Raw genomic sequence first — 25,749 nt, 5'->3', positions numbered from 1 at the left:
GACAGATGTAAATGCAGAAGGTGTGTTTTATTAATACAAATGAAGACAGGTAAACAATTCAGAATGGCAGGCAAAATTGTAAAACAGTGAAACAGGCAATAGGTTGAGCATGGCACAATCAAGCTATCAGAGACCTGGCAGAATCAACGACAAGAAACAAGAAATCAGGAACCCAGGAAACCAAACAAGGAAATAAGGCTCGGTAATGTGTCAGCAATGCAACTCAATACTTCGCAAAGTGAATGTGTTTTCACAGTTTTTATATAAGCCAGCTGATTGCACCTTAATCCTGTGCAGGTGTGAGTCGTTTATGGTCCGCTTGGCGCGTGCGCTATCCGGAACATGCCCGAGAGTCTATCTGATGAACACACCAAGGAGCGCAGGTGTGACACTCTTGCACAAAATTAGTACAAAAATTAATGTAGATATAAATATCTTATGCCAGATTATTATGGCATGTTACAAAAAATAAAGAAAAAAATCGGAGTCCTCCTCTCCAATTTACGAGTCCGAATGCAGTTAATGCACGAGTCTGAGTCATCAGTGCTCAAGTACAAGTCGAGTCACGAGTCCTTAAAATTAGGGCACAAGTCAGACTCGAGTCCAAGTCTTGGACTTGAGTACTACAGGCCTGTTAAAGATTAACACTTACTAATTTTCTTTGTGCAACTATTTGTTATTATTTTTTAGATTGAATAAATTGAATCTCATTGGTGTTACTTAACAGTTATTTGCCTTCTGCAAATAAACCTAGTTTCTCTTGGTAATTATTCACTGATATTCACTGAGCCTGAGGCGGATAATTGTTTTAGCATAAATATGCAGGTGATTTTATTAAAAAAAAATTGTATTAAAAATTATTTCGAACTTCAAAAGCAGCATGCAAATGTAAAAAAGGCGCCGCACAGACTTGTCACTTATCTATGCCAACTCACATAATACTTTGTTTTGAAATTGTTAAAATAAATCACAATTCCACCTTCCATTTGAATTGTTTTCGACCAAACTTTGTAGTATCTTTAGTGCTTTTAGGAACAGCATTTTCTTTCATAATGTGTAATTCTTCCTCACTTACGGTGACAAAGCGATCGGCTGCCATTTTGCCGAGTCGCTCGAGGTGATTATCGAGAAATAGTTCAAATTTCTTGATCAATCAGTGCGTGCGATTTTTTTCTATTATCACCTGCATATTTATACTAAACAGCAATATTCTGGATCTTATGGATTCGTAAGTACTCATAGTTTTCTCTTTAAGCTCATGACAACAATCACAATGATGACAGAGAAATGACTGTGTTAAGCACTCCTATGCTTCTGCACAGTGATCAATTATGTCACCCAGAACAGTTAGCATGCAGCAGTTAAAATTTTTCAACATGCAAACCTGTCAAGTGGGTGTCCTATTTAATCTCCCAGATGTGCAAAAGGGATGCAGGGGGTATGTGAGCAATTATGCCTGCATCCATTGTGGTGGTGGAAATCTTTCACACATGTGGTCAAACTTCTGCCAGGTATTGTCATACCATAACCCCTTTTGTTCATTTATCACTGATTCCAATGCAGATGTTAGGACTTCAAACCTGAACACCTATTGATTTATGGTGGAGCGTTAAGATAACACTTTTGGCCTGAGGTAGCTCACATCTCATTAACCTGTCATTATCTACTGCCTCTGAAGAGATTAGGGCCGCCATCTCTGCAGGAAGCGAAATGTGCACACAAAATCTCCTCCGGCTTGCACATGTTCACCAGCAGGAAAGTCACAGATGGCAACATATTAGCTCTCTTACTCTCTTAATAGGGCACAGTGGCAGTGAATTCCCTTTGTGTGTACAATGTCTCTGGCACTGGCAGTGACAACTGGGGAAAAGATTATAAAAGCAGATGAATAATGTATCCAGAGAGGCTTTGCCCTCTGCTGAGGTGTTGAAGCCTTGCTTCTTTGCAAGGATCTGGGAGAAAGATAGCATAATTCATCTATTCGTCGCTGAGCTCTGCAAGACAACTGTTACTCGAGTCCAACTCATGGCCACATGAATGACTCACGAACAACTAGCAACCATCTTCAGCCATTTTACTTTGATCTGCTGTCATTCAATACTATAGATAGTTTTCACTGACGTCACGGCATTCCGGGGAACGCCCTCCAGCCACCATCTTGTGGGGCAAACAAAACGGACCATCGCCATTACCGGCTACGTTATCTCGGATGAATTTATGAAGTTATATAGTCAGTTTTCTAAAATAAAGATCCATGTCGGCAAAATCAAGCAAACGGAAGTATATAGATACATTGGACGACATCTCACGACAACGGTATGCAGCCAAACTGGCCTTGATTGGGGGAATTGACCCCTGCGAAGTGGACAAAGATGCATTTTCAAGTGACTATGCAGGGCTGCCATCCATATCGTACCCTGATATTGTGAACTATTTCGTGAATAGTAAAAGTGCCTACACACCTGACGACCTCAAAGCATACAAGTCGCTGGAGTCATACAATTATTTTGTCTGTGGCTGGGTCCGCAAAGTCCACCATATAAAAACAAGTGACAGTCGTGTCCTAATTACAGCCAAGGTATGTAAACATTGGAATTTTAAAGCTCTCAACACTGCATATAAATATATGTGTGTGTATAATATCGAGTTGATTTAAGACAAATTTTACATCCATTAGTGGTATTACAGTACCATGTCACTATAAACTTTGTAATATAATTAACTGGTATGTAGGCTTGTTACATTTTGTGTTTATGATAAATATGACAATTTATAGGCCAGTAATAATCATATGTTTGCAGCCTTGTACCGAGCGATATTAAGTGTACATTACAATGTAAACGTACACTCAGCGGTTCCAGTTAGGCATTCTCCAGAGATTGTTTACACGATGTTTTGGTTTCCAAAAACAAACTTAAACACAATTGATTGTTTATTTAAACAACTTACCACTTATAAAATGATCGGAGCAGACTTTGCTGTGTTTGGAAGGCTGATAATCCTTGCGGTTGATTCTCGCAAGCCATAGATTTCTCCTTTGTATGCTGAGTTTCTTTGTTTGCTCGCCTTCGTGCTCCCGTACAGTGGGAATTCCATAAAAGCTCCGCTTGACGTCATCATCTGACCTATTACGACAGCCGTGAATACAACAGGTGTGCACCATTGCTAGGTTTAAATAGCCTGCTTGGGTTCTTTTGAAGACTTTGTACTCGCACGTTACAATGTGTGCTCAGTGACCCGTACGGTAAGCTTAACCCACAAGATGGCCGCCACTAGGGAATCCCCGACTCTGTGACATCATGTAAAAACTATGTATACTTGGCAGGTAGAGTACTTAGAAGTCTTGAATGTTGCTCAATTTGAGGTTTGGGACTTCAGGTTGACTACAGATCATAAAGCATCCATCCCTTTTCCCTGAGGAGTATTAGAGGAAATTTGAAGCAAAAGTGGTGTGAAATTAAAACAGCAACCTTCCATTCAGGGAAATTTTCTCAGGCAGGAGGGGTGGGTGACACTAATTGTATAAATGATTTATATGAAGCAATGAACTTTCTCAAATGTAACCCACTTAATCGGTCTTCAAAAGGAGAGGTATTAATCCAGCACTGGTAGAGTACTACTTTTAATTATTTATATTAAAAGTAAACAAATTAGAGGTTATTTCAAGGCACAAAATAAAGCATTTCACTTATTTGGGCAACATTACCGAGAGATGAATGAAATACAAGTATGTTACGATAAGAGCTGACCTCATGGAAATGAGGGAGCAGCTGACTCATTTAAAACACCTGAGGGCAAAAAGCTTTCTGACAGCAACCACCCCCAACATTAAAAGAAATTTCAAAAAGCTGAGCTTTGTTCTGTTATGATAAAAAAAAATAATAATAAATAAAAAATAAGCAGCCGGAGGTGATGTAGATTCAGAAGAGACATTAAAGATATGAGTTCATGCACCCCTTTAAGTAGTAATTCCTATATCAGCAGTTCTGGGCTGGATGGTAAACAACATAACCAAAGGCATTATCATTCCAAATAACCTTATTTAAAAGCCACAAAATAATTTCTAGGGTGGCACACTGGTGCAGTGATTAGCACTGTTGTCTCATAGCAAGAAGGTCCTGGGTTCAAGCCCAGCGGCCGGCGAGGGCCTTTCTGTGTGGTGTTTGCATGTTCTCCCCGTGTCTGCATGGGTTTCCTCCGGGTGCTCCGGTTTCCCCCACAGTCCAAAGACATGCAGGTTAGGTTAATTGGTGGCTCTAAATTGACCGTAAGTGTGAATGAGAGTGTGAATGGTTGTGTGTCTATGTCTACGTGTCAGCTCTGCGATAACCTGGCGACTTGTCCAGGGTGTACCCTGCCTCTTGCCCATAGTCAGCTGGGATGGGCTCCAGCTTGCCTGCGACCCTGTAGAACAGGATAAGTGGCTACAGATAATGAATGGGTGGATGGATGGATGGATGGATGGATGGATAAATAATTTCTAGGGTGGCACACTGGTGCAGTGGTTAGCACTGCTGTCTCACAGCAAGAAAGTTCTGGGTTTGACTGGGGCTTTTCTGATTGGAGTTTGAATGTTCTCCCCGTGCCTGCAGGGGTCTCTTCCGGATGTTCCAGTTTCCTCCAACAGTCCAAAGACATGTGGATTAGGTCAATTGTCTACTCTGAATTGCCCACAGGTGTGAATGTGAGTGTGTATGGTGGTTTGTCTTCATGTTAGTCATGGGATAAATTGACAACCTGCCCAAGGTGTACCCCACCTTTCACCCAAAGTCAGCTGGGATTGGCTCCAGCTTCCCTTGCAACCCTGATTGAAAAGCTGTATAGATAGATAGATAGATAGATAGATAGATAGATAGATAGATAGATAGATAGATAGATAGATTGATTGATTGATTGATTGATTGATTGATGATTCATGTGGCTTATGTAACACTAGTGGTGGTAGATAGTGATGGACACCTGACCATCATATCCATCTTTGTATGATGCAGCATTAAGATTTCTATTCACTGGTACTAAGAGATCCAAACATGTTCCACCATGACAAACACCCATGCACAAGAACTTGTAAGAACTTGAGTGGCACACACAAGACCCTAACCTCCACCTCACTGAATGCCTTTGGGTTGAACTTTGAGGAAGCCATGGTCTAATGGTTAGAGAAGCAGGTTTGGGACCAAAAGGTTGCCGGTTTGGTTCCCTGGACCAGCAGGAATGGCTGAAGTGCCCTTGAGCAAGGCACCTAACCACCAACTGCTCTCTAGGCTGCTCTGGGTATGTTGTACGTCACTCTGGATAAGTGTGTCTGTTAAATGCCATTAATGGAATGGAATGCAGACTGCACACTAACACCAAGCCTTCTCATTCAATGTCAATTCCCAGCTTCACTAATACTCTTGCGGCTAAAAGTGCACAAATAACCATATTCCAAAATGTTGTGGAAAAGACCTTATAGCAAGAAACCGAGGACCAAGCCAATATTAATGCCCATGGTTTTGGATTGGGGTGTTCATCAAGTACATAGGGATGCAATGGTCAGGTGTCAACATACTTTTGGCCATATAATGTAGATATTACCAATAACAGCAGTATTCTACAAGCTATCATTGACTCTGAGGACTTGAGTCATCCACGCCACAGTCTGCAAAATGTTATTGAAGTGTGAGAGCAACCATAGAGTGCTTCAGAAAAAGCTACTTCCTACCAAGCATCTGGTTCTGCAATGAGAACATTTTGGTCTGGACCACACACATGCATACTGCATTTTATAGCCATGTTCACTTCTTGGTAATCTGCACAAACAGGCCAATCTGCACACACCTTAGACAAGTGTGTGTATGGGTATATTTTGCAATTTTGGCTACACTGTTGAACACCGTCCCTTATATCTTGCTGTATTACACAAATCTCAACACAATTACCATTACTCCCTATGGACTCTTGCACTCCAATTTGCATAAATTAGACATGGTTATGCATGCATACTTTTCTGTATATTGTATAATCTGTTCATATTGTTCCATAAATAGATCCTGTTTAGCCTTGGCTTCCATGAATTCTTGTTACTTATCTGCAAGTAGAGCTCTGAAACTTTCTGCAAAGGATTTCACTACAGTGAATATACTCTGTATAGCTCCTTATATGGGATAAATAATACGTGAAACTTGAAACGCTGCATTACTATTATAACTATTGAGTCTAATTGCATGGGGTTTCATCATAGGTGCAAAACTATTATACTTTGGGACACTTTGCTTGAAGTTTTGTTTGAAAACAAGAAATTAGGCCGAATAGCCAGAATGGTGAAAAGAGAAGCTGCGTGAGAGTTGTGTAGTTTGTACTGTGATTTGGATAATATCTGCTTGGTTTATTTACTTCTAGTTTTTTTCTCCAAAGGCATTTTGAGAAATCAGTGATCGAGAAAGTAAGCTCCATCATTCATGTTTATTACCTTAGCTAGTGCAATCACATGACATGTCACTGTGTGAATCTACAGTCTGGGCTAAAATAAATAAATAAATAAATAAATAAATAAATCAGCCCCAGCATCTACTTCATGCCATTCTGTATTTTTACTTACTGTTGACGGCGTTCTTTCTGTTTCCTCAAAAGCTCAAAACAATACACTTGTCAGCAAATATGATATGTATGCCAGAATGTGCACCTAATTTTGTGTATTTTTTGAGAAATGGATACTGAACATTGGATATTGCCTAAAAATGTTTCATCTTCGTACCATCTGTATTCTATAAATAAAATCCATTATATGATCTTTGCTTGTGAGAATTGTGAGTGCAAATGCAGTTTATGCATTGCAGTATATCTGTCTTCTACAAAGCTGGCCAACATAATGATGGCATTATGATGGGCTACTATACAATTTTATTATGAATTGTATTGTTACTGTCAAATATTTTGTCATACGTCGATGCATGATAAATGACCCAATCCACATCAAACAACCCCAACTACTTTGTCTTGTCTGGACTCTGTAACTGAATCAGGCTAAAAGATTATTAGAACATCATTGGTGACATTTAATAGCAGGCTATCAAGGCTTTTGATTCCACAGAACCACAAAGATTCCTACAAATAATTATTATGGTTTAAAAAAAAAAAACTTTAAAAGTCTCATCTCATTATCTCTAGCTGCTTTATCCTGTTCTACAGGGTCGCAGGCAAGCTGGAGCCTATCCCAGCTGACTACGGGCGAAAGGCGGGGTACACCCTGGACAAGTTGCCAGGTCATCACAGGGCTGACACACAGACAACCATTCACACTCACGGTCAATTTAGAGTCACCAGTTAACCTAACCTGCATGTCTTTGGACTGTGGGGGAAACCGGAGCACCCGGAGGAAACCCATGCGGACACGGGGAGAACATGCAAACTCCGCACAGAAAGGCCCTCACCGGCCACGGGGCTCGAACCCGGACCTTCTTGCTGTGAGGCGACAGCGCTAACCACTACACCACCGTGCCGCCCCACCTTTAAAAGTATTCCAGTAATTTGAGAATGAAGACATGGTCTGTGTTTAAATAGTCAGAGAGTACAAGAAACCTTTGTTCTCCCATTTGATATAAATTGAAAAGCAAGGTGAAAAGAAAAAAAAAAGCTGTTATCTGCAACTTTGAGGACCTGATTGAAGAAACAGGGTGAGAGAAGAGGTTATTTCTTCCTGCATGACCTTTATTTAAAACTTCAACTTTGAAGTAACTAATAATGGATATCCATCAACTTTGACTTTGTGGATTAATGAAGAACTTGGGCAAGTTCAAATGTTATGATGAATTATATCACATCATTTTGAAATTCTGAAATTTGATTAAATCAAATGATGAGCTCATTCTAATTCAGTCAAGTCATGTTATTTGAATAGCATTTTTAAAACCTGACACTGTCACAAAGCAGCTTTACAGAAAATTAAAGACATTAAACATATGAACGAATTTTATCCCTAATAAATTTGTGTCCCTGATGAGCAAGCCTGTGGTGACATTAGCAAGGAAAAACTCCCCCAGATAACACGAGGAAGAAACCTTGACCGGAACCAGACTCAAAAGGGAACCCATCCTCATCTAGGTGATAACAGATAATGTGATTTATAAATAACTTTCTTCTATAACAGTGTCCTATAGTCACAAAGTACAACCCCGATTCCAAAAATGTTGGGACAAAGTTCAAATTGTAAATAAAAACGGAATGCAATGATATGGAAGTTTCAAAATTCCATATTTTATTCAAAATAGAACAGAAATAGAAGAGAAAAATTAGGTAATTTTAAATTTCATGACAACAACACATCTCAAAAAAGTTGGTACAAGGCCATGTTTACCACTGTGAGACATCCCCTTTTCTCTTTACAACAGTCTGTAAACGTCTGGGGACTGAGGAGACAAGTTGCTCATGTTTAGGGATAGGAATGTTAACCCATTCTTGTCTAATGTAGGATTCTAGTTGCTCAACTGTCTTAGGTCTTTTTTTGTCATATCTTCCGTTTTATGATGCGCCAAATGTTTTCTATGGGTGAAAGATCTGGACTGCAGGCTGGCCAGTTCAGTACCCGGACCCTTCTTCTACGCAGCCATGATGCTGTAATTGATGCAGTATGTGGTTTGGCATTGTCATGTTGGAAAATGCAAGGTCTTCCCTGAAAGAGACGTCGTCTGGATGGGAGCATATGTTGCTCTAGAACCTGGATATACCTTTCAGCATTGATGGTGTCTTTCCAGATGTGTAAGCTGCCCATGCCCCACACACTAATGCAACCCCATACCATCAGAGATGCAGGCTTCTGAACTGAGCGCTGATAACAACTTGGGTCGTCCTTCTCCTCTTTAGTCCGAATGACACGGCGTCCCTGATTTCCATAAAGAACTTCAAATTTTGATTCGTCTGACCACAGAACAGTTTTCCACTTTGCCACAGTCCATTTTAAATGAGCCTTGGCCCAGAGAAGACGTCTGCGAGTCTGGATCGTATTTAGATACGGATTCTTCTTTGAACTATAGAGTTTTAGCTGGCAACGGCGGATGGCACGGTGAATTGTGTTCACAGATAATGTTCTCTGGAAATATTCCTGAGCCCATTTTGTGATTTCCAATACAGAAGCATGCCTGTATGTGATGCAGTGCCGTCTAAGGGCCCGAAGATCATGGGCACCCAGTATGGTTTTCCGGCCTTGACCCTTACGCACAGAGATTCTTCCAGATTCTCTGAATCTTTTGATGATATTATGCACTGTAGATGATGATATGTTCAAACTCTTTGCAATTTTACACTGTCTAACTCCTTTCTGATATTGCTCCACTATTTGTCGGCGCAGAATTAGGGGGATTGGTGATCCTCTTCCCATCTTTACTTCTGAGAGCCGCTGCCACTCCAAGATGCTCTTTTTATACCCAGTCATGTTAATGACCTATTGCCAGTTGACCTAATGAGTTGCAATTTGGTCCTCCAGCTGTTCCTTTTCTTGTACCTTTAACTTTTCCAGCCTCTTATTGCGCCTGTCCCAACTTTTTTGAGATGTGTTGCTGTCATGAAATTTCAAATGAGCCAATATTTGGCATAAAATTTCAAAATTTCTCACTTTCAACATTTGATATGTTGTCTATGTTCTATTGTGAATACAATATCAGTTTTTGAGATTTGTAAATTATTGCATTCCGTTTTTATTTACAATTTGTACTTTGTCCCAACTTTTTTAGAATCGGGGTTGTACAACTGTGTAACCAGGAATTTCATTATAGTTTTGACATGAAGTCTATTTTTTTGAAGTTATCAACTGTTCATTGATGGAGACTTGAGTGCAAGACTGTACATGACAACTGCACTCCTAAAGTTATCGTGTCAACTGTAGTTCTCAGCCATCATAGCAAAACTAAGTGTCCAGAGCCATCTTTTAAGTGTATCTTTCAGCTGTCCATATGGGGTTGTCCTCCACAGGAGCAATGTGATGAGACTCTAGCCAGACATGGGGCATCAGGATGGATCAGGCAGGTCCAAAGAGCATGTTCATAGGTTGAACAGTCTATCATTCTTGAACAGGTTGCCAGTCCATCATGGGAGTAACATTCACACCTATGGGCAATTTAGAGTTGACCTAATCTGCATGCCTTTGGACTGTGGAGGAAACCGGAGCACCTGGAGGAAACCCTTGCAGGCACGAACATGCAAACTCCTCACAGCAAGGCCCTGGTTGACTATCGGGTTCGAACCCAGAACCTGCTTGGTGTGAGGCGACAGTGCCACCACCATGCCGCTGCTCATTCTAATACCATCCATTAATAAATAGCAATAAACCTAATATCATGGTACAGTTGAATTCTCAAATCTGAAGTTGTCAGCATAGGAAAGTCTTCAGTTTCTACAATTATTGTTAGATTTAACAATAAACCATTAAAATGTGTGAGGTTTATTACATTAACAGATTAAACATTGTGATTGTTAACATATCACTGTTTTATAAGAGGAAGAACACACTCCAGGCCATGCTGTTATAAGAAAACGATGCTCGCACATTGTGCCTTATTCCACCCCTGGCATGCATTATTTCTGTATAATAGCATCGTCTGTCATTTTATTCCTTATAAAAGAATTCATTCTTGGCAAACTGCTGTTGTATAAGAGGAATAAAAGACATTGAGACATGCTGTTATTAGAAAATATTCAAGGGTGGCTGGAGTACCTCTGCTTCACAGTGGGCCACATTACACCACTTTGTTTAATTTCTTACTCTGTACCGATCAATTGAGATGAATCTTCCTTCATAGACCTTATATACTTTGGAACATGGTTTACCAACAATTAACCTTAAAAAAAATAAAAATTAATTGATGGTGACTTATACAAGGTTCTCAGGGACTGTCTGACTAAACCAAGAGGACTTTTGGGGAGACATTTGAATATTCATAACAAAGATTAACTAACAAACAAACTTCTTGTTAATTATTCAAATTAGGATTTTTTTAATGTTGTTTTGGAATGATGGTAAATAAAAATTTGTTGTTCACAACTGTAGCTATACCTGGTCTAAACATTTTCACCTGAGTAAGAACTGAGGATAGAGGTGGATAAAATTACATTTTCTCAGCTGAAATCTGATGAATGTAATAGACTGGAAGTACTACTGGAACTGGTGACTGCAAGCTGGCCTAGTGGTTAGCATGTCCACCTCTCAACTAGGAGATCGTGAGTTTTACTCACGGTCGGGTCATACCAAAGACCATCATAAAAGTGGTATCTACTGCCATCTGGCAAGGCACACTGCAATACAGATGTGAGTAGGGAGTCAAACTATCATAGTTACCAGAGGACCAGCCCCCCACTGTAACTCTAGCTATATAATAGGCAAGAGGCCGAGAGCTATGGAAATGAGATCAGCATCGCACTCATGCGCCTCAAAAGCAGGTTAGTACTGGGATAGGAGACTGCCTGAGAAGACCAGATCCAGGCACACGAGGGACTTTGACTTGACTGAAACTGGTCATGGTGGCATGGTGGTGTAGTGGTTAGCACTGTCGCTTCACAGCAAGAAGGTTCTGGGTTTGAGCCCAGCGGCTGACGGGGGTCTTTCTGTGTGGAGTTTGCATGTTCTCATTGTGTCTGTGTGGGTTTCCTCTGGGTGCTCCGGTTTCCCCCACAGTCCAAAGACATGCAGGTTAGGCTAATTGGTGGCTCTAAATTGACCATAGGTGTGAATTGTTGTGTGGGTCTCTGTGTGTCAGCCCTGTGATGTGGTGACTTGTCCAGGGTGTACCCTGCCTTTCGCCCATAGTCAGCTGGGATAGGCTCCAGCTTGCCTGCAACCCTGTACAGGATAAGTGGTTACAGATAATGAATGGATGAAACTGGTAATGAGGTCTTAAAATGGACAGAGTGGGTGTGGTTGTGGAGTGTGTTTGGTACAATATTCCCAGATCTCAACAGCTAGTGTTATCTTGAGAATACAAAACAGTATGTATAGATATGCAATTCAATTTTAAGATTATAAGACCAGCATGCCACAAGGGTCTACTTTGGGTCCGTTATGATGTCGTTTATATGTTGTATGTCTGGATTTCCTCATGGGTCATCCAGGATGTGGGTTTTCAAATGTATGCAGATGACAGTTATCTATGCACATGCAAACAAGAAGCAACAAGCTGCTCAAAATGTTTTGCAATGCAATCATGCATAGTTCAGAATGGTTGATCAAATTCTGTTTACATCTTTAATTCTAGGGGGAGACAAGGACTTGTATGTGTTCTGCCATCTCAGCACTCAGAAGTGGCATTCAATTCTTTATGCAGACAAAGCATGGACAGTTTTGCTGAGGTCTCCTGACTGATGTTGAATGCTATAGAATATAAACGTTAATCTAGAAACTAATTATAGGGTGTCAACAGCCACCTTTTTCTACTGACAAAAAAAAAAAAAAGTTTGTTATTGTAAGACCAGTTGAAAGAAAACTAAAATTTATTCCTTCAGGGGACATAAGAAACTAGTCCAAGTCACAGAATTAAAACCAAAAGAAGGTTACAGTAAATGGGGTAGGGATACATTACCCTAGGCTGACACTTGCACGACTTTTGGCCACGATTTTGTCGTGGCAAGTCGTGCCATTTTGGGGCACGAACTGGGAGGCTCCCGCACTGTTCATGACTAGTTCACGCATAGTTCACGACGAGTTCACGAATGCGTGCCCGTCCACATTCACGAACTGGCACGACGAGTTCACGCATAGTTTGCGCATAGTTTACGCACTTCCCGCATTGGCACGACGAGTTTGCGCAATTTGGACGGTGTCGTGCCGACTTGGGCACGCCTGTGTCATGCACAACCTCATCCTCATCAGATACCCACACGCAATTTCAGAAGTGGACCGCGAAGATCCGGACACACATGATCTGATCCCTGGTGGATGGAGGACTGACCGACACCTGCAGGGGCTGCTGCCTCTAACCGGCCATCATACCCAGAAGGATGCAAAGGATCAGCGAGACTACCTGTCACATTACTACATGTCCCCTGCTGCTGCTGTCCCTTGGCAAGAAAGAATGGTAGTAGCTTCATGAGCTGCATCCACAGTTGTTCCATTTTTGAAATAAAAGAAACGAAACTCCCCCCCCAAAAAAAGTCATGAAGGAATAGAAAATAAAAGACATTAAAGAAAAAAGCAAGAAAAAAAATTGCGAATGGCGAGAAGTGTCCGGGAAGCCCTATATATACCCCCGCACCGACGCGAGCGCCACTGTCGCGCAGTAGTCGTGAACTCGTCGTGAACTGCTCGTGCCATGTGCAAACTGTTCGTGAAGTGCGTAAACTAGTCGTGAATTGCTCGTGCCATCAATGCGTGACCGTGTCAGTGGGAAGGCACGGCCACGCTGCGACGCGCACCAATTCGTGAACTCGACGTGAGCTGTTCGTGAACTATTCGTGGCAGTTCGTGACAGTCGTGGCATGGCGCGCACTTCCACGCACTGGCACGCATCCTCCCGACGAGTTCACGACGAGATCACGAACAGTTTGCGCATAGTTCACGACCCGGTCGTGAAATTTTGTCGTGACCAAAATTTTGAACATTTCAAAATTCTCGTCCCGACATGGCACGCAGTCACGACGGGTTTACGCACACTTCACGCCAGTTTACGACTAGTTTGCGCACTGGCACGACTCGAGTCGTGCCAATGCGTGCCACGGAATCGTGCAAGTGTCAGCGTACCCTTAGTTGTGAAGAACCAGAGAGACCAGATAGTAAGGTTCTGCTGCTGCCTCAATCACTGAGGGCAATAAGCCAGAACATAATGTGATAAACTTACCTTTAAAAACTTTCTACCCTAAGAGACCCTGTCTAATTTTATAAGTACAAGGCTAATGATGAAAAATAGGCTTTCACAAGATATGAGTGCTCCACCTCCACCACCTTGTTTTTCTTTTTGTACAGAGGTTTCAATAAATATACAGTACTTGCATTAATTCATAAAAACTCTACCCCCAGTTATTCATTATGCAAACACCCACAATCACAACCCTCATAAAAACAAAGCCATGTACCACGAATAAAGATTGAAATACTTAGCTCTTGGGATGTCATTGACTTTGACAGGTTCATTCAAGTCGCACAATGTCAAAACCTTTTCACATTTTCATTATGGTCAGTGTTGGAAGTATGAAAAATGTATGAAGTCCCATAGTTTGCTGATTGCATCAATGCATTTGCAGAAGATTGCTAAGTGCTTGACTGCCACCCATTCATATCCAGTGGATGCCCAACTGACTGACAAATCATTGTGCATTAGTGGCCATTCAAATGTCACCCTTCCCTCGCAAAGAGAAAGGTGGCATTTGAACCACCTCTGAAAGAGTTTACACAAGGTCACAAAGTTTCTCAGCTTTAAACAAGTGATGTGTTGAAGAAAGAAACTCCCTCTGAATGATTTCAGTGGATTTACAAAAAAGATGGCTGGAGTAACTTAGACTATCAGGAATATTTTCATTCCTACATCAATTGATGGATAAGCTTTTAAAACTAAATTTAAAAGAAATGTAAGACATCATAGACTTGGCTCCAATTAACGAGATGAGCAAAAATGCAAATAATGTAATGTAGTATTTTTGAGTACAAAATTTCAAAAGATATCGGAACAATCAAGTAAGGGTTTTTTTCCCCCTTATACTAGCAAGATGTAGCCCCAAACCAGAAGTTTCTGTAAAGTTAGATAAGATGAGGATGATTCCTCAAGAAGCCAAAGGAAATCCAAGGGAACCCAAGATAACAAGAGGAGTGGGACATGGGTCCCAGTGCATCAACTTGTATGAGGGCCCTACAATTGTACTAGTGCACCTGTCCCACAAAAAAAAAAATTCAAAAGACCTTTCAATCATTAAGGGAGTGCCTCTCATATACATGATGCATTGTCAAACCATGAGTTGCTGGAGTCTGGATGAATCATTAAGGAGCTCAAAATAACTCTAGGAACAAGAAAGTCCAAGAAAACAAGACATCAGGGAGATACAGCCACGTGCATTCATTTGTCTAGGGACCCAAAATATGGACTGGTATGCCTACCCCACAAGAACACATCTGTGAATAATCAAATCAGTGCCTTCCATATGCCACCAAGATGTTCCACCACCATGAGTCGCTATACGACTGTACAAGGTGAGGATGATTCCAAGGGAACTTTAGGGAAGCAAAGAGAAGAATAATTCCTGGGGACTCAGTGCATTAATTTGTCTGGTGGCCCAACTGGTGCACTTGCCACAACCATAATGAGTGCCTTGTTACTAACTTGACCCTGTCAAATCTGAGAACCTTTGTACTTCACTTGAGTTATTTATGATAACACTTGACGATGAAGATAATTCAATATCAAGATCTTTGAATCAACAGGTATACATGGGTTCAATAGTACCGAGAGGCACAATGACATTCTACTGAACTAAAATTGAACTGAAATTGTTCAGGAGTTATTTTTTTCAAAGGGACAAATATGTGCACTTGCAGGCTTATACGGTCTTTATCCAATAAATAGAGTGCCTTGACACTAACCTGAGCATGGAAAATCAATGAGAGCAATAAACAGTTGAAAATTTGGCATTCACATGCTGGATAATGCAATAAGCAAATTAAAGTCCTCAGTATCAGGCACATCTGTTTTAATCCGAATGAGGCCATAATGACTCAATAAACAAATAAACTAATATTGGTTCCACAGCAGGAGCCAAGCCCATTTCTGGCAAGCAAAGTTAAGATGACAAATACTGGCTGACAAATACCTGGATGCAATGCTCGGTGTGGATAATATGATGGGGACAACAGACTTGGCATGCCATAACAGATAAAATGCTTGTCAAATTTATCACTGAAATTGACATTGTGGATAAAGCTGGTGTAAACACCATTTCATTTATAACCTGCAAGTTTGAAGCTGTAGCATAATATTCGCAGGTTAGGTTCCCAACTGAGATCTTGCTGGAAATTAATTTATGTACTCTAGATTTGGTTTGATATTGAGTACCCTCATATTTGGTCCCTTTTTGCGTTATTAAATGAACTCTCATTTGAATTCCTGTGCAACTCGGTCCAGCTTGAATTTAGCCCAGGGCTCTGGTACATATCCATCATGACTATGAGCTATGCTTCAGATGTTAAAGGTCCCATGGCATGAAATTTTCACTTTCTGAGGTTTTTTAACGTTAAAATGAGTTCCTCTGACCTTCTTAAGTCACCCCAGTGGCTAGAAATTTCATAATGTGTAAACCAAACTATGCCCAACATTTGAGAATGGCGCGTCAAAACGGCGCGTTGATAAGCTCTTCCCTTTACTACGTCAGCAAGGGAGATGATCCCCACGCCCCCCCTCTGGATTCCCACCCACTGTATGGATTGCCCCGCCCAGTTGTAGTGAGGAGACCATAGAGGACACAACAACATGGCATCACCTAAGCGAGCAAAACATGGAAATTGCGCTGTACATGGATGTGACAACACAGAAAAGAGTCTGTTTTTACTGCCGATGGGAGAGCCCCGAAGATGCAGTAGCTTAATTTTATTTACTTCAATAATACGCTGTCGAGTCTACCTAAGACGGTGTATGTTTGTCGAAAGCATTTTCCTGAGGAATGTTTCCACAACTTGGGACAGTACAGGGCAGGTTTTGCACATCAACTGTCACTGAAGCCTGGGTCCGTACCAAGCATCCCTGCCGCATCAGCAACAAACACCGAACAAGTAAGTGTATAACTGGTCATTTTGCCGTGTTTTAAAATCGGTGCATTAGCCTAGCAATGGCTACATTAGCTGTGCAGCTAACCGCTTCCTGCAGTTAGCCAGGTAATCTGCGCTACAAAACTACAGAGCATGCAGCATGCTCTGTTAAACTGAGTTTAGTCTGGAAATTGACTGTAACTTATGAGCTTATGTTTGACTATTGCTCCGCAATGCATGTCTTCTGTTGGATAAGTGACATGTTGCTGTAGTTGCTGCTTCTATCCTCTTTGGTTATGGAGTGCGTGTTCAAGCCTAGTGTATTATACATTCGTAAACTACCACTCCGAACACTCTCACTCTCTGTTCTCTGTGTCACGTTGAGTTTACGAAAGGAGTCCGAGGGAGAACGGGGTTTTGTCTTAGCAGCGTGGCTACAGGCGCTGATAGCAGTGAGTATGTGTGTGCGCAGCTTGGTCAAGCCCCTCCCCCTCCCCCCATGGCCCGCCCCCACCCTATACCCTTCCCCGCCTCCTGCTTCTCATTAGCAAAACGACGCACTGGGAAAAGCGCTGAAATGGGGCTTTCTCCCAGGAGGCTATATTTACGTGCCGAGGGTTCATTTCGAGAAAGGCTGCGGATATAACATCCGGAAGCCTCCACGAGCCCGTTTAAAGCATCAACAAACCACCATGCCATGGGACCTTTAAAATTGTATTGCATCTCTTCACTTCACAAGGCATCCTCTTATATTTTTGAATGATGGGAAAATGTCTTCTGGAAGTCCTTCTCAGAGTTTTTCCCACCCACAACGTCTGCTCTGTCAGTCCACTTGAAAGTGCACAATATCTGCTTCATGCTGTCCCTCATTGCTAACTTCTATCTCTGACTCTTTGGTTGGTACATTCGGTATGAGCCCAAACCTTGCTAGAAATAAGAGAAAGACCAATAGGCATCCAGACAGGCAATGATAGCAATCTGTAGTGGTAAAAAGGCCTCATGACTGGGGAAAAAAGTAGGACAAGAAATTAGCCAAAGGTAAGCTCCCTGCTGTACTAATGGTAGTCTGTATAGATACATTCTTCCTTGGTAATATAAACTGAGTAGATCTAATTAAGAAAATGTGCTGAGCTTGTCAAAAAAGGAGGAACACAATAGATGAGCAATATGCCCCAAAGAGTTCATTAAAATCAGTCAAACTACTATTTTTCCAGCAGGAAATATGCATTACCAGTGTATTGTCTTTAAAAAAAATGGCTAGAGAATTAATTGAAGGCCATTTTGTCAATGTAGCCATCTCATTAAATCATTAAACATAGACCCGAGACTTCCCAAAATATGCTAATTTGTCTTTTTTTTAAGTCCCTCCACATATGGTTTCTACATCAATGTGTCATTTTAAAGAACAGCTCGCTGAAGCTTGGTTTTGGAAGGATATCACTGTCTTATAACATACTTGGCTAACTTCGCCAAGTCATTACCGGCAGTGCCTTTTTAAAATCTGATCTGAATAAAAATTTGATGTCCAAATGAATTTATTCTTATGTTGGCCATAATCGGGGATCTTACTGAAGTCCACCAGATGCAACGTGTTGTATACTTTTAATCCTCTGGCTCGGATTCTGGTGATCAGCACTGCTATAGCCAAGACAGCAAGATGCTCAAGAATAACAGCCTTAATAATACACTCCATATGGTTACAAGCAGAATGTGGTACAATATAGCCATTGTAGGTTGGGGAGCAAAAAAAAGGAAAGAAATACTACAAGGTTATAATCAGCCTTCTGGCAATGAAGGTTGCATGTATAGCAAATATAAAAACACAGCAGCACTTCTTGGAGTAAACATAATATCAACAATAATAACTATTATTTCTATTCATGAGCATTGAGGATTAACTCAAAGGACAACTTGCATGCAGTCAAATATAAAATTGATTGATTTCACTGGGTAAGAGTCCCACAGTATCTATCCTCCAAACCTAATAAGGATAATCAGGGGGTAATTTCATCTTATTCTTTTCTCCGCACACGTTGTTGACAGTTTTGTTGCCCACCGCTGTTGCAATGAACATAATTCAAACGAAATGTTTGCCTACAGTAATGATATTTATGCTTCAGGTCTTGATTACATGGCAGGAAATAAAGTGCGATAGCACACTATAGACAGAAAAGAAAAGAATGCACCTTGAAATTGTCAGCAGAGTATCACTCATTTAAGACCAATAATGTCTGCCAGAACAGCTCAGTCTTCCAAGCAGGGAATCTGATGTGGCACTGTCGCAAATAGATTGCTCGCTTGGATCCAACAAAAGAATCTCTATGGGTGTATCACAAATCATTCTGTAAGGAAAAACAATTAGCTGGAACTTAGCTGATCCATGTAATGTCAGATAATGACTTATAGGTCAGGAGTGGACTAATCAGCGTCTGGGACAAGCACAATAGCCCAGGACTTAACCCTTCCCTGCCAGGACAGTCTCCAGAATTCGAATCAGATTTCCCATTTCTGTTTGCTTCCTGGTTTGATTTGTATTGAAGTACATACCGTAGTAGATTTTAGTTAGTCATTGCAAAGTCTTGCCATTCACTTGACTTCTGGGCCATGTTTCCCCTGATTGTCTATTCCATGTTTTGAAGTAGGAGGATCAAGTTACAGGGTGGTGTAGTGGTTAGCACTGTCGTCTCACAGGAAGAAGGTTCTGGGTTCAAGTCCAGTGGCCGATGGGGGCCTTTCTGTGTGAAGTTTGCATGTTCTCTTCATGTCTGCACGGATTTCCTCCGGGTGCTCCAGTTTCCCCCACAGTTCAAAGAAATGCGCGTTAGGTTAATTGGTGGCTGTAAATTGATTGTAGGTGTGAATTGTTGTGTGTCTCTATGTGCCAACCCTGCGATGACCTGGTGACTTGTCCAGGGTGTACCCCACCTCTCGCCCGGAGTCAGCTGGGATAGGCTCCAGCTTGCCCACGACCCTGCACAGGATAAGTGGCTGCAGATAATGGACAGATGGATGGACCAGGGTACCAATGATGAGATGTTACAAAGAACCATACATTCCCCAGCATTGAAGCAACCACCGCCAAGCATCAGCTGTAATGGGTGGGACATGTCTGCCATATGAAGGACACCCAATTTCCAAAGATCGTCCGTTTTAGTGAATTAGAACATGGAACAAAGCCTAGAGGAGCACCAAAACATCGCTACCACGACCAATTGAAGAAGACCATGGCCCTCTGTGGCATCAACCACAAGACCTGGGAACATTCAGCTTCACACCACCCAACCTGGAAAAAGATCATCAGCAATGGAGCTGATAAACTGGAGGAAGACTGCAGATAGAACAACGAGGAGAGATGGTGACAGTGCCTTTAGGCCAAGTTTACATTAGACCGTATCTGTCTCGTTTTCTTCACGGATGCACTGTCCGTTTACATTAAAACGCCTGGAAACGCTGGGAAACGGGAATCCGCCAGGGTCCACGTATTCAATCCGGATCGTGTCAGCTCCGGTGCTGTGTAAACATTGAGATATGCGGATACGCTGTGCTGAGCTCTAGCTGGCGTCATCATTGGACAACGTCACTGTGACATCCACCTTCCTGATTCGCTGGCGTTGGTCATGTGACGCGACTGCTGAAAAACGGCGCGGACTTCTGCCTTGTATCACCTTTCATTAAAGAGTATAAAAGTATGAAAATACTGATGCAAATACTGCCCATTGTGTAGTTATGATTGTCTTTAGGCTTGCCATCCTTCCACTTGCAAGTGGTAAGTGATATGCGCTGGGATCACACACACAGCGGCTCAGTCCCGAATCACAGCTTGTGCACTTCACTCGCGCGCTCTGTGAGCTGCGCAAGGCCGGAGTGCGCACCCTCCAGAGGGCACTCGCTGTTCAGGGCGGAGTGATTTGGAGCGCAGGATGCCTGCGGAGCCAAGCGTATCTGTGTATTGGTGTTGCTGTGTGCACGCAAATCGTGTATTGGTGTTGCTGTGTGCACACTAATCGTTTTAAAAACGTTAATCTGATGATCCGCTGATACGGTCTAATGTAAACATGGGCTTAGAATCCACAGCTTGCACAGATTCCTTGCCCGCATTGTCCTCGACTCCTCTTCTGATCTTATCTGGGTCTTAAGTCATCTTAAGTATCGCCATTACCACTGACTGTCTACCACTCTGGGAGCATCAGCCAATTAAGAAGGATTTTGATGTGCGGAAATGTGTTCTTGCTGATGACAGTTGTTTTCTTTGGATTACCATTTTGACTTGAATATTATGTTTGAACGAGCTTGGTTTTGGATTGTGATTTGCTTACTCACTTTTCCATGAAGGTTGGTTAAAAAAATATTAAAAGCAGAGTTAATAAAGGCAGACAAGCATGTTCAACAACCAGAAAAAAAAAAAGCAAAAACGTTCCCCTTATTGATATTCACATGCCAAACATTTTCTTTGGTACGTAACTACAGTGTGTATAGTGCAAAGCTGCTTGTTTCGTGTCCTACCACCTGCTGCACTACACACATCTGGCTGACAATTAGCACAGTTTTTAGTATTTATTAGCATGAAGAATGATGGATGACCTTCTGTGAATCAGGAACATGTAGGTATGTTAAGAAAAAAAAAAATTTCTAGCATCAAGCTGTATAACTCTTACGCTAGTATAACACGTAGTCACCTCACAGTTAAGCATATTACAAAATAAAGATGCTAGCCACACTCAAATGTCTTTTTAGGTGCAATGCAAAGATAAAGCACCACATCTTACAGGCAAAACGCTAGCCAATGACTTGTTGACATTTTGTTGTATATGTAAAAATGATGTTTGAAACTTTGTTACAGAAGGATAATAACCATATTTTTGTTTGTTTCCCTTAATACACGTAGTGCTAACTAGCTCACCATATGTTAGGCAGCACATTTTATTTATTTATTTATTTATTTATTTATTTTCAGTTTCTAGGCAAATAAGGCATGGAACTGGGCATAATGGAGTTTTAATTGCCTGGTGAGCTAACAGGAACCATTGTCTTGGTTAGTTAACATCGAAATTCATCTCAAAATATTTTACTTTATTGGCTGGCTGAAAGCTTTTTCTTTTTGAACACAGCGAGATCAATTAACCACAATTCCAAATGGTTATTATTCTATCATGATATTGTCCTTCATGAGTTGACTACTTCTATAATTAATAACACGTGGCTAAAATAAATAATGAGATGTTAAATTGCAAATTGAGGACAACGTGCTATCTGCAGGAAACTAAACTAAAAATAATACTTGGCAAAATCAGTAAATTTGTTCAAGGAAATTAAAATTCTCAGTCTTTAGTCAGAGTAATCAATTTATTTCAATGATTTGTAATTATGGCTGCCTATAATTTTAGAAATTATCGCCTTTTTGTTACTTCAGTGGCTTCTTGGCATCTTGAAGCTTGGAATGTAGTTTCTTCTCTAAAAGCAGCATGTTAAGTCTGAACCATTAGCTTTCTTTACTAATGATGGTACGGTGTGAAATTATCCCTGGGATGTGTTGCACTTTGTTTGATATGACATTTGAGTGACTGTACACATTGCATCTAAGACCTTTTAGACAAGGCTTTATCTCAGTTACTGACATCAGTGACACTTAAACCCACTCCCATATCTTTGTATCTGACAGCGCCTTTTCAGCAAGAGCAGCGATAACACCCAGTATTACAAAGTTACACATAATATTGCAATGCGTTCTTTTATTCTTAGTTATTTTCAGGAAATTACTCAAAAATTAAATAATAATTTAAAAAAAACCCTGTGATTTATTAATTTACCACCATATGAACTACCTTAATACATAATAATACAAATAATATTAAGAATAAATTAGACTAATAACTTTCCTAATCGGTTTTGTAAATATTACTGAATACCTATGAAGAAGCAAAATTTATTTTTGTTTTTTTTTCTTCTACGTTGTACGACATGTTCTGTTATATATAATTTTTTTTTTTTGCTTCAAAATTAAAAATAATCTGAAGCATATTCCAGATGTTTCAATAACCTTTATTTCATGGCTTTAGTACTGTTACCTCCATTAACTATGTTAGAGTAGGTTATGTTTTTGCCTCCATTTGTTTGTTTGTTCCGAACATAACATAACTCAAAAAGTACCAAATGAATTTTGATGAAATTTGGAGGAAAGGTAGGCCGAGGAGCAAATGATTAGATTTTGATACAGATCCGAATATGTAGCTTGGTGGATGGATGCACTCTAACACATGGTCTTCTAGTTTGAATTGAAATTATGGTTTATTATATTATGGTTTAACTTCTGGAAAGATTTGCCTGCATTTTTTAAAATGTAATTTGCTATTAAATGTTTATCGTTCGAAGTTTTTACTGGGATAAAAGATATTGGGTGCTTTGAAACGAAATTCCCTCTCCATTTCTCAAAAATGAAAATGCATAGACTTGGTCAATGGAGCATCATTTTCTGCTAAAAAAATGAACAGTGGAGGCTCACCGGCTTCTCGTGAGAGCTGCATGAAGGCCTCAACTCCCTTCTCTCCATAGCTGCCTTCTGAGGCTACAGTTGAGACATAATTCCAGCCCATAGCCTTCACAATGTCCACCATGGCCTGGGCCTGGAACGAGTCTGGTGGGACCACACGTGAGAAGAAGTCATAGCGGCGGTCGTCACTCAGCTCTGGAGCTGTGGAGGCATAGCTGATCTGAGGGATCTAAAAAAAAAAGTAAAATGCACATAGAGGAAAAAGGAATGAGACAAAACTAGAACCAAGTCAGAACTAGTGCAAGCAAACCAAATAAGATTCATATTTGGCGGAGGTATGGCCTAATGGTTAGAGAAGCAGCTTTGGGACCAAAAGATCACTGGTTCTTCTACCTGGACCAGCAGGAATGGCTGAAATGCCCTTCAGCAAGGCACCTAACCCCCAACTACTCCCCAGGCTGCTCTGGGTATGTTGTATGTCGCTTTGGATAAGAGTGTCTGCTAAATGCCTGCAATGTAATATTTTAACCAGCAAAAGGATATTTCGCCCCAATAACTAAGTCAAATTCACTCCAGTGTGTAAGGCAAGGCAAGGCAAGGCAAGTTTATTTATATAGCACATTTCATACACAGTGGCAGTTCAATGTGCTTTACAGAAGTAAAAGCAAAACAGTAAACAATAGAAAATAAAATTACATAAAATAAATGGGGAAGAAAATTAATAAGAATTAAACAATAGTAGAAATAAAATAATAAAATGAGATAAAAGTTCAATTAAAAAAAAACAGCAGAATAAAATAGAATAAAAGTTAAGTAAAATTTAAAACATGGAGAAACTGTAAAAGTAAAGAGTTTAAAACATGTAGAGATGGCAATATTAATAATTTAGCAGAAAGCATCTGAAAACAGCTTGGTCTTTAGTCTAGATTTGAAGCTGCCAACAGCAGGAGCATTTTTGATGTCCTCTGGGAGTTGGTTCCATAGCTGTACTGCATAGTAGCTAAAAGCTGCTTCACCACACTTTGTTTTAACAACAGGTTTTAACAGTAAATTTTTCTGCTGCGATCTGGTAGATCTGATTGGGTTAGGCCGCCGCAACATATCAGAGAGGTAATTGGGGCCTGTACCATTTAGAGATTTGTACACCAGCAGCAATGCTTTAAAGTCAATTCTGTAGCTTACTGGAAGCCAGTGAAGGGACCTTAGAATTGGAGTAATAAAAAAGCTATCGTTGTTATGCCTACCAATAATGTAGTACCCAAGAATGTGCAATTGTAAACTATTAAAAAAAAAACCCCTCAATAATATTTTATTGTCCAAAAACTACTAAAATGCACCATTATCTTTGTAATCAATCTATGCAAATTGAAAACACTTCAGATTTCTCCAAATGAACAATTGGAACGTTAAATTTATTTATTGACCTGCTCGGTCATTACTTGCCATTTTTCTACTGCTGAACTAAACTGCACTGTAGATAGTCAGTGCTTAGCCAGCCAGCTAAGCTGATAATGCTCCAAAACTATTTCATATTTATTACAGACTTTGTTATAGATTTCTGTTTTATGACTTCTACATTATTGAATCAGTACAAAAACATTTTAGAGTTCCAAATGTTCGTTTTCCAGCAGAAAGTTAAATGTTATAGAAAAAAAAAAGTTTGTATCTGAGCAGCATATTACAAAAGAGAGCACTTTTCAGGTTAAAAAAAAAAGAAAACATAATGAAGGCTACTGGGTTTTGGTGCAAAACTAAGAAGCAAGTGTGACAAAGTGTCCAGAAGAACTGTGGCTGCTTCTGCAAGATGCTCAGTAAAATCTACAGCTCATTTCCTTATAAAACTCCACTCATTGGACCTGAGACTACTATGTTTTTTTTATTTTATTTTATTTTTAAAGCAGGGCGGCACAGTGGTGTAGTGGTTAGTACTGTTGCCTCACAGCAAGAAGGTCCGGGTTCGAGCCCCGTGGCCGGCGAGGGCCTTTCTGTGTGGAGTTTGCATGTTCTCCCCGTGTCCGCGTGGGTTTCCTCCGGGTGCTCCGGTTTCCCCCACAGTCCAAAGACATGTAGGTTAGGTTAACTGGTGACTCTAAATTGACCGTAGGTGTGAGTGTGAATGGTTGTCTGTGTCTATGTGTCAGCCCTGTGATGACCTGGCGACTTGTCCAGGGTGTACCCCGCCTTTCGCCCGTAGTCAGCTGGGATAGGCTCCAGCTTGCCTGCGACCCTGTAAAACAGGATAAAGCGGCTAGAGATGATGAGATTTTTAAAGCAAAGGGTCGTCTCACACCAAATATTGACTGTTTCATTTATTATGGCTTACTGCTGTTTATGTTTTTTTATTTTAATGTTGAAACATTTAATTTGATTATTTTTAAGCCATTTTTGGTCGACAGCATTTCCTTACATGTGCCTAAGACTTTTGCACAGCACTGTATAACACAAGGTTAACATTTTTGTTCATTAGCATTAGCTACTGTATACTAGCTAGATGTCTAGATTAGCAAATGGGTTGTGTATGTATTTGTTTCTGTTCACCACAGGATTGTTATGTGAATTTTCTATTGGATGT

General features: G+C 40.7%; 1 protein-coding gene across 1 annotated transcript in view; it reads right to left on the bottom strand.

Annotated features, from left to right (window-relative positions):
* LOC132874102 (metabotropic glutamate receptor 7) overlaps positions 1–25,749 on the bottom strand; it is a 555,641-nt gene that overhangs the window by 316,490 nt on the left and 213,402 nt on the right. Inside the window, exon 2 of the mRNA XM_060910002.1 lies at positions 23,190–23,406. Within this exon, the coding sequence (XP_060765985.1) occupies positions 23,190–23,406 (217 nt within the window). The remainder of the gene's footprint in view (positions 1–23,189; positions 23,407–25,749) is intronic.

Source organism: Neoarius graeffei, chromosome 26 (genome assembly GCF_027579695.1).
Source record: "Neoarius graeffei isolate fNeoGra1 chromosome 26, fNeoGra1.pri, whole genome shotgun sequence".
Classification (NCBI taxonomy): domain Eukaryota; kingdom Metazoa; phylum Chordata; class Actinopteri; order Siluriformes; family Ariidae; genus Neoarius; species Neoarius graeffei.
The sequence above is the reverse complement of the archived record's forward strand: the minus strand, read 5'-3'. Positions and strand labels throughout refer to the sequence as shown.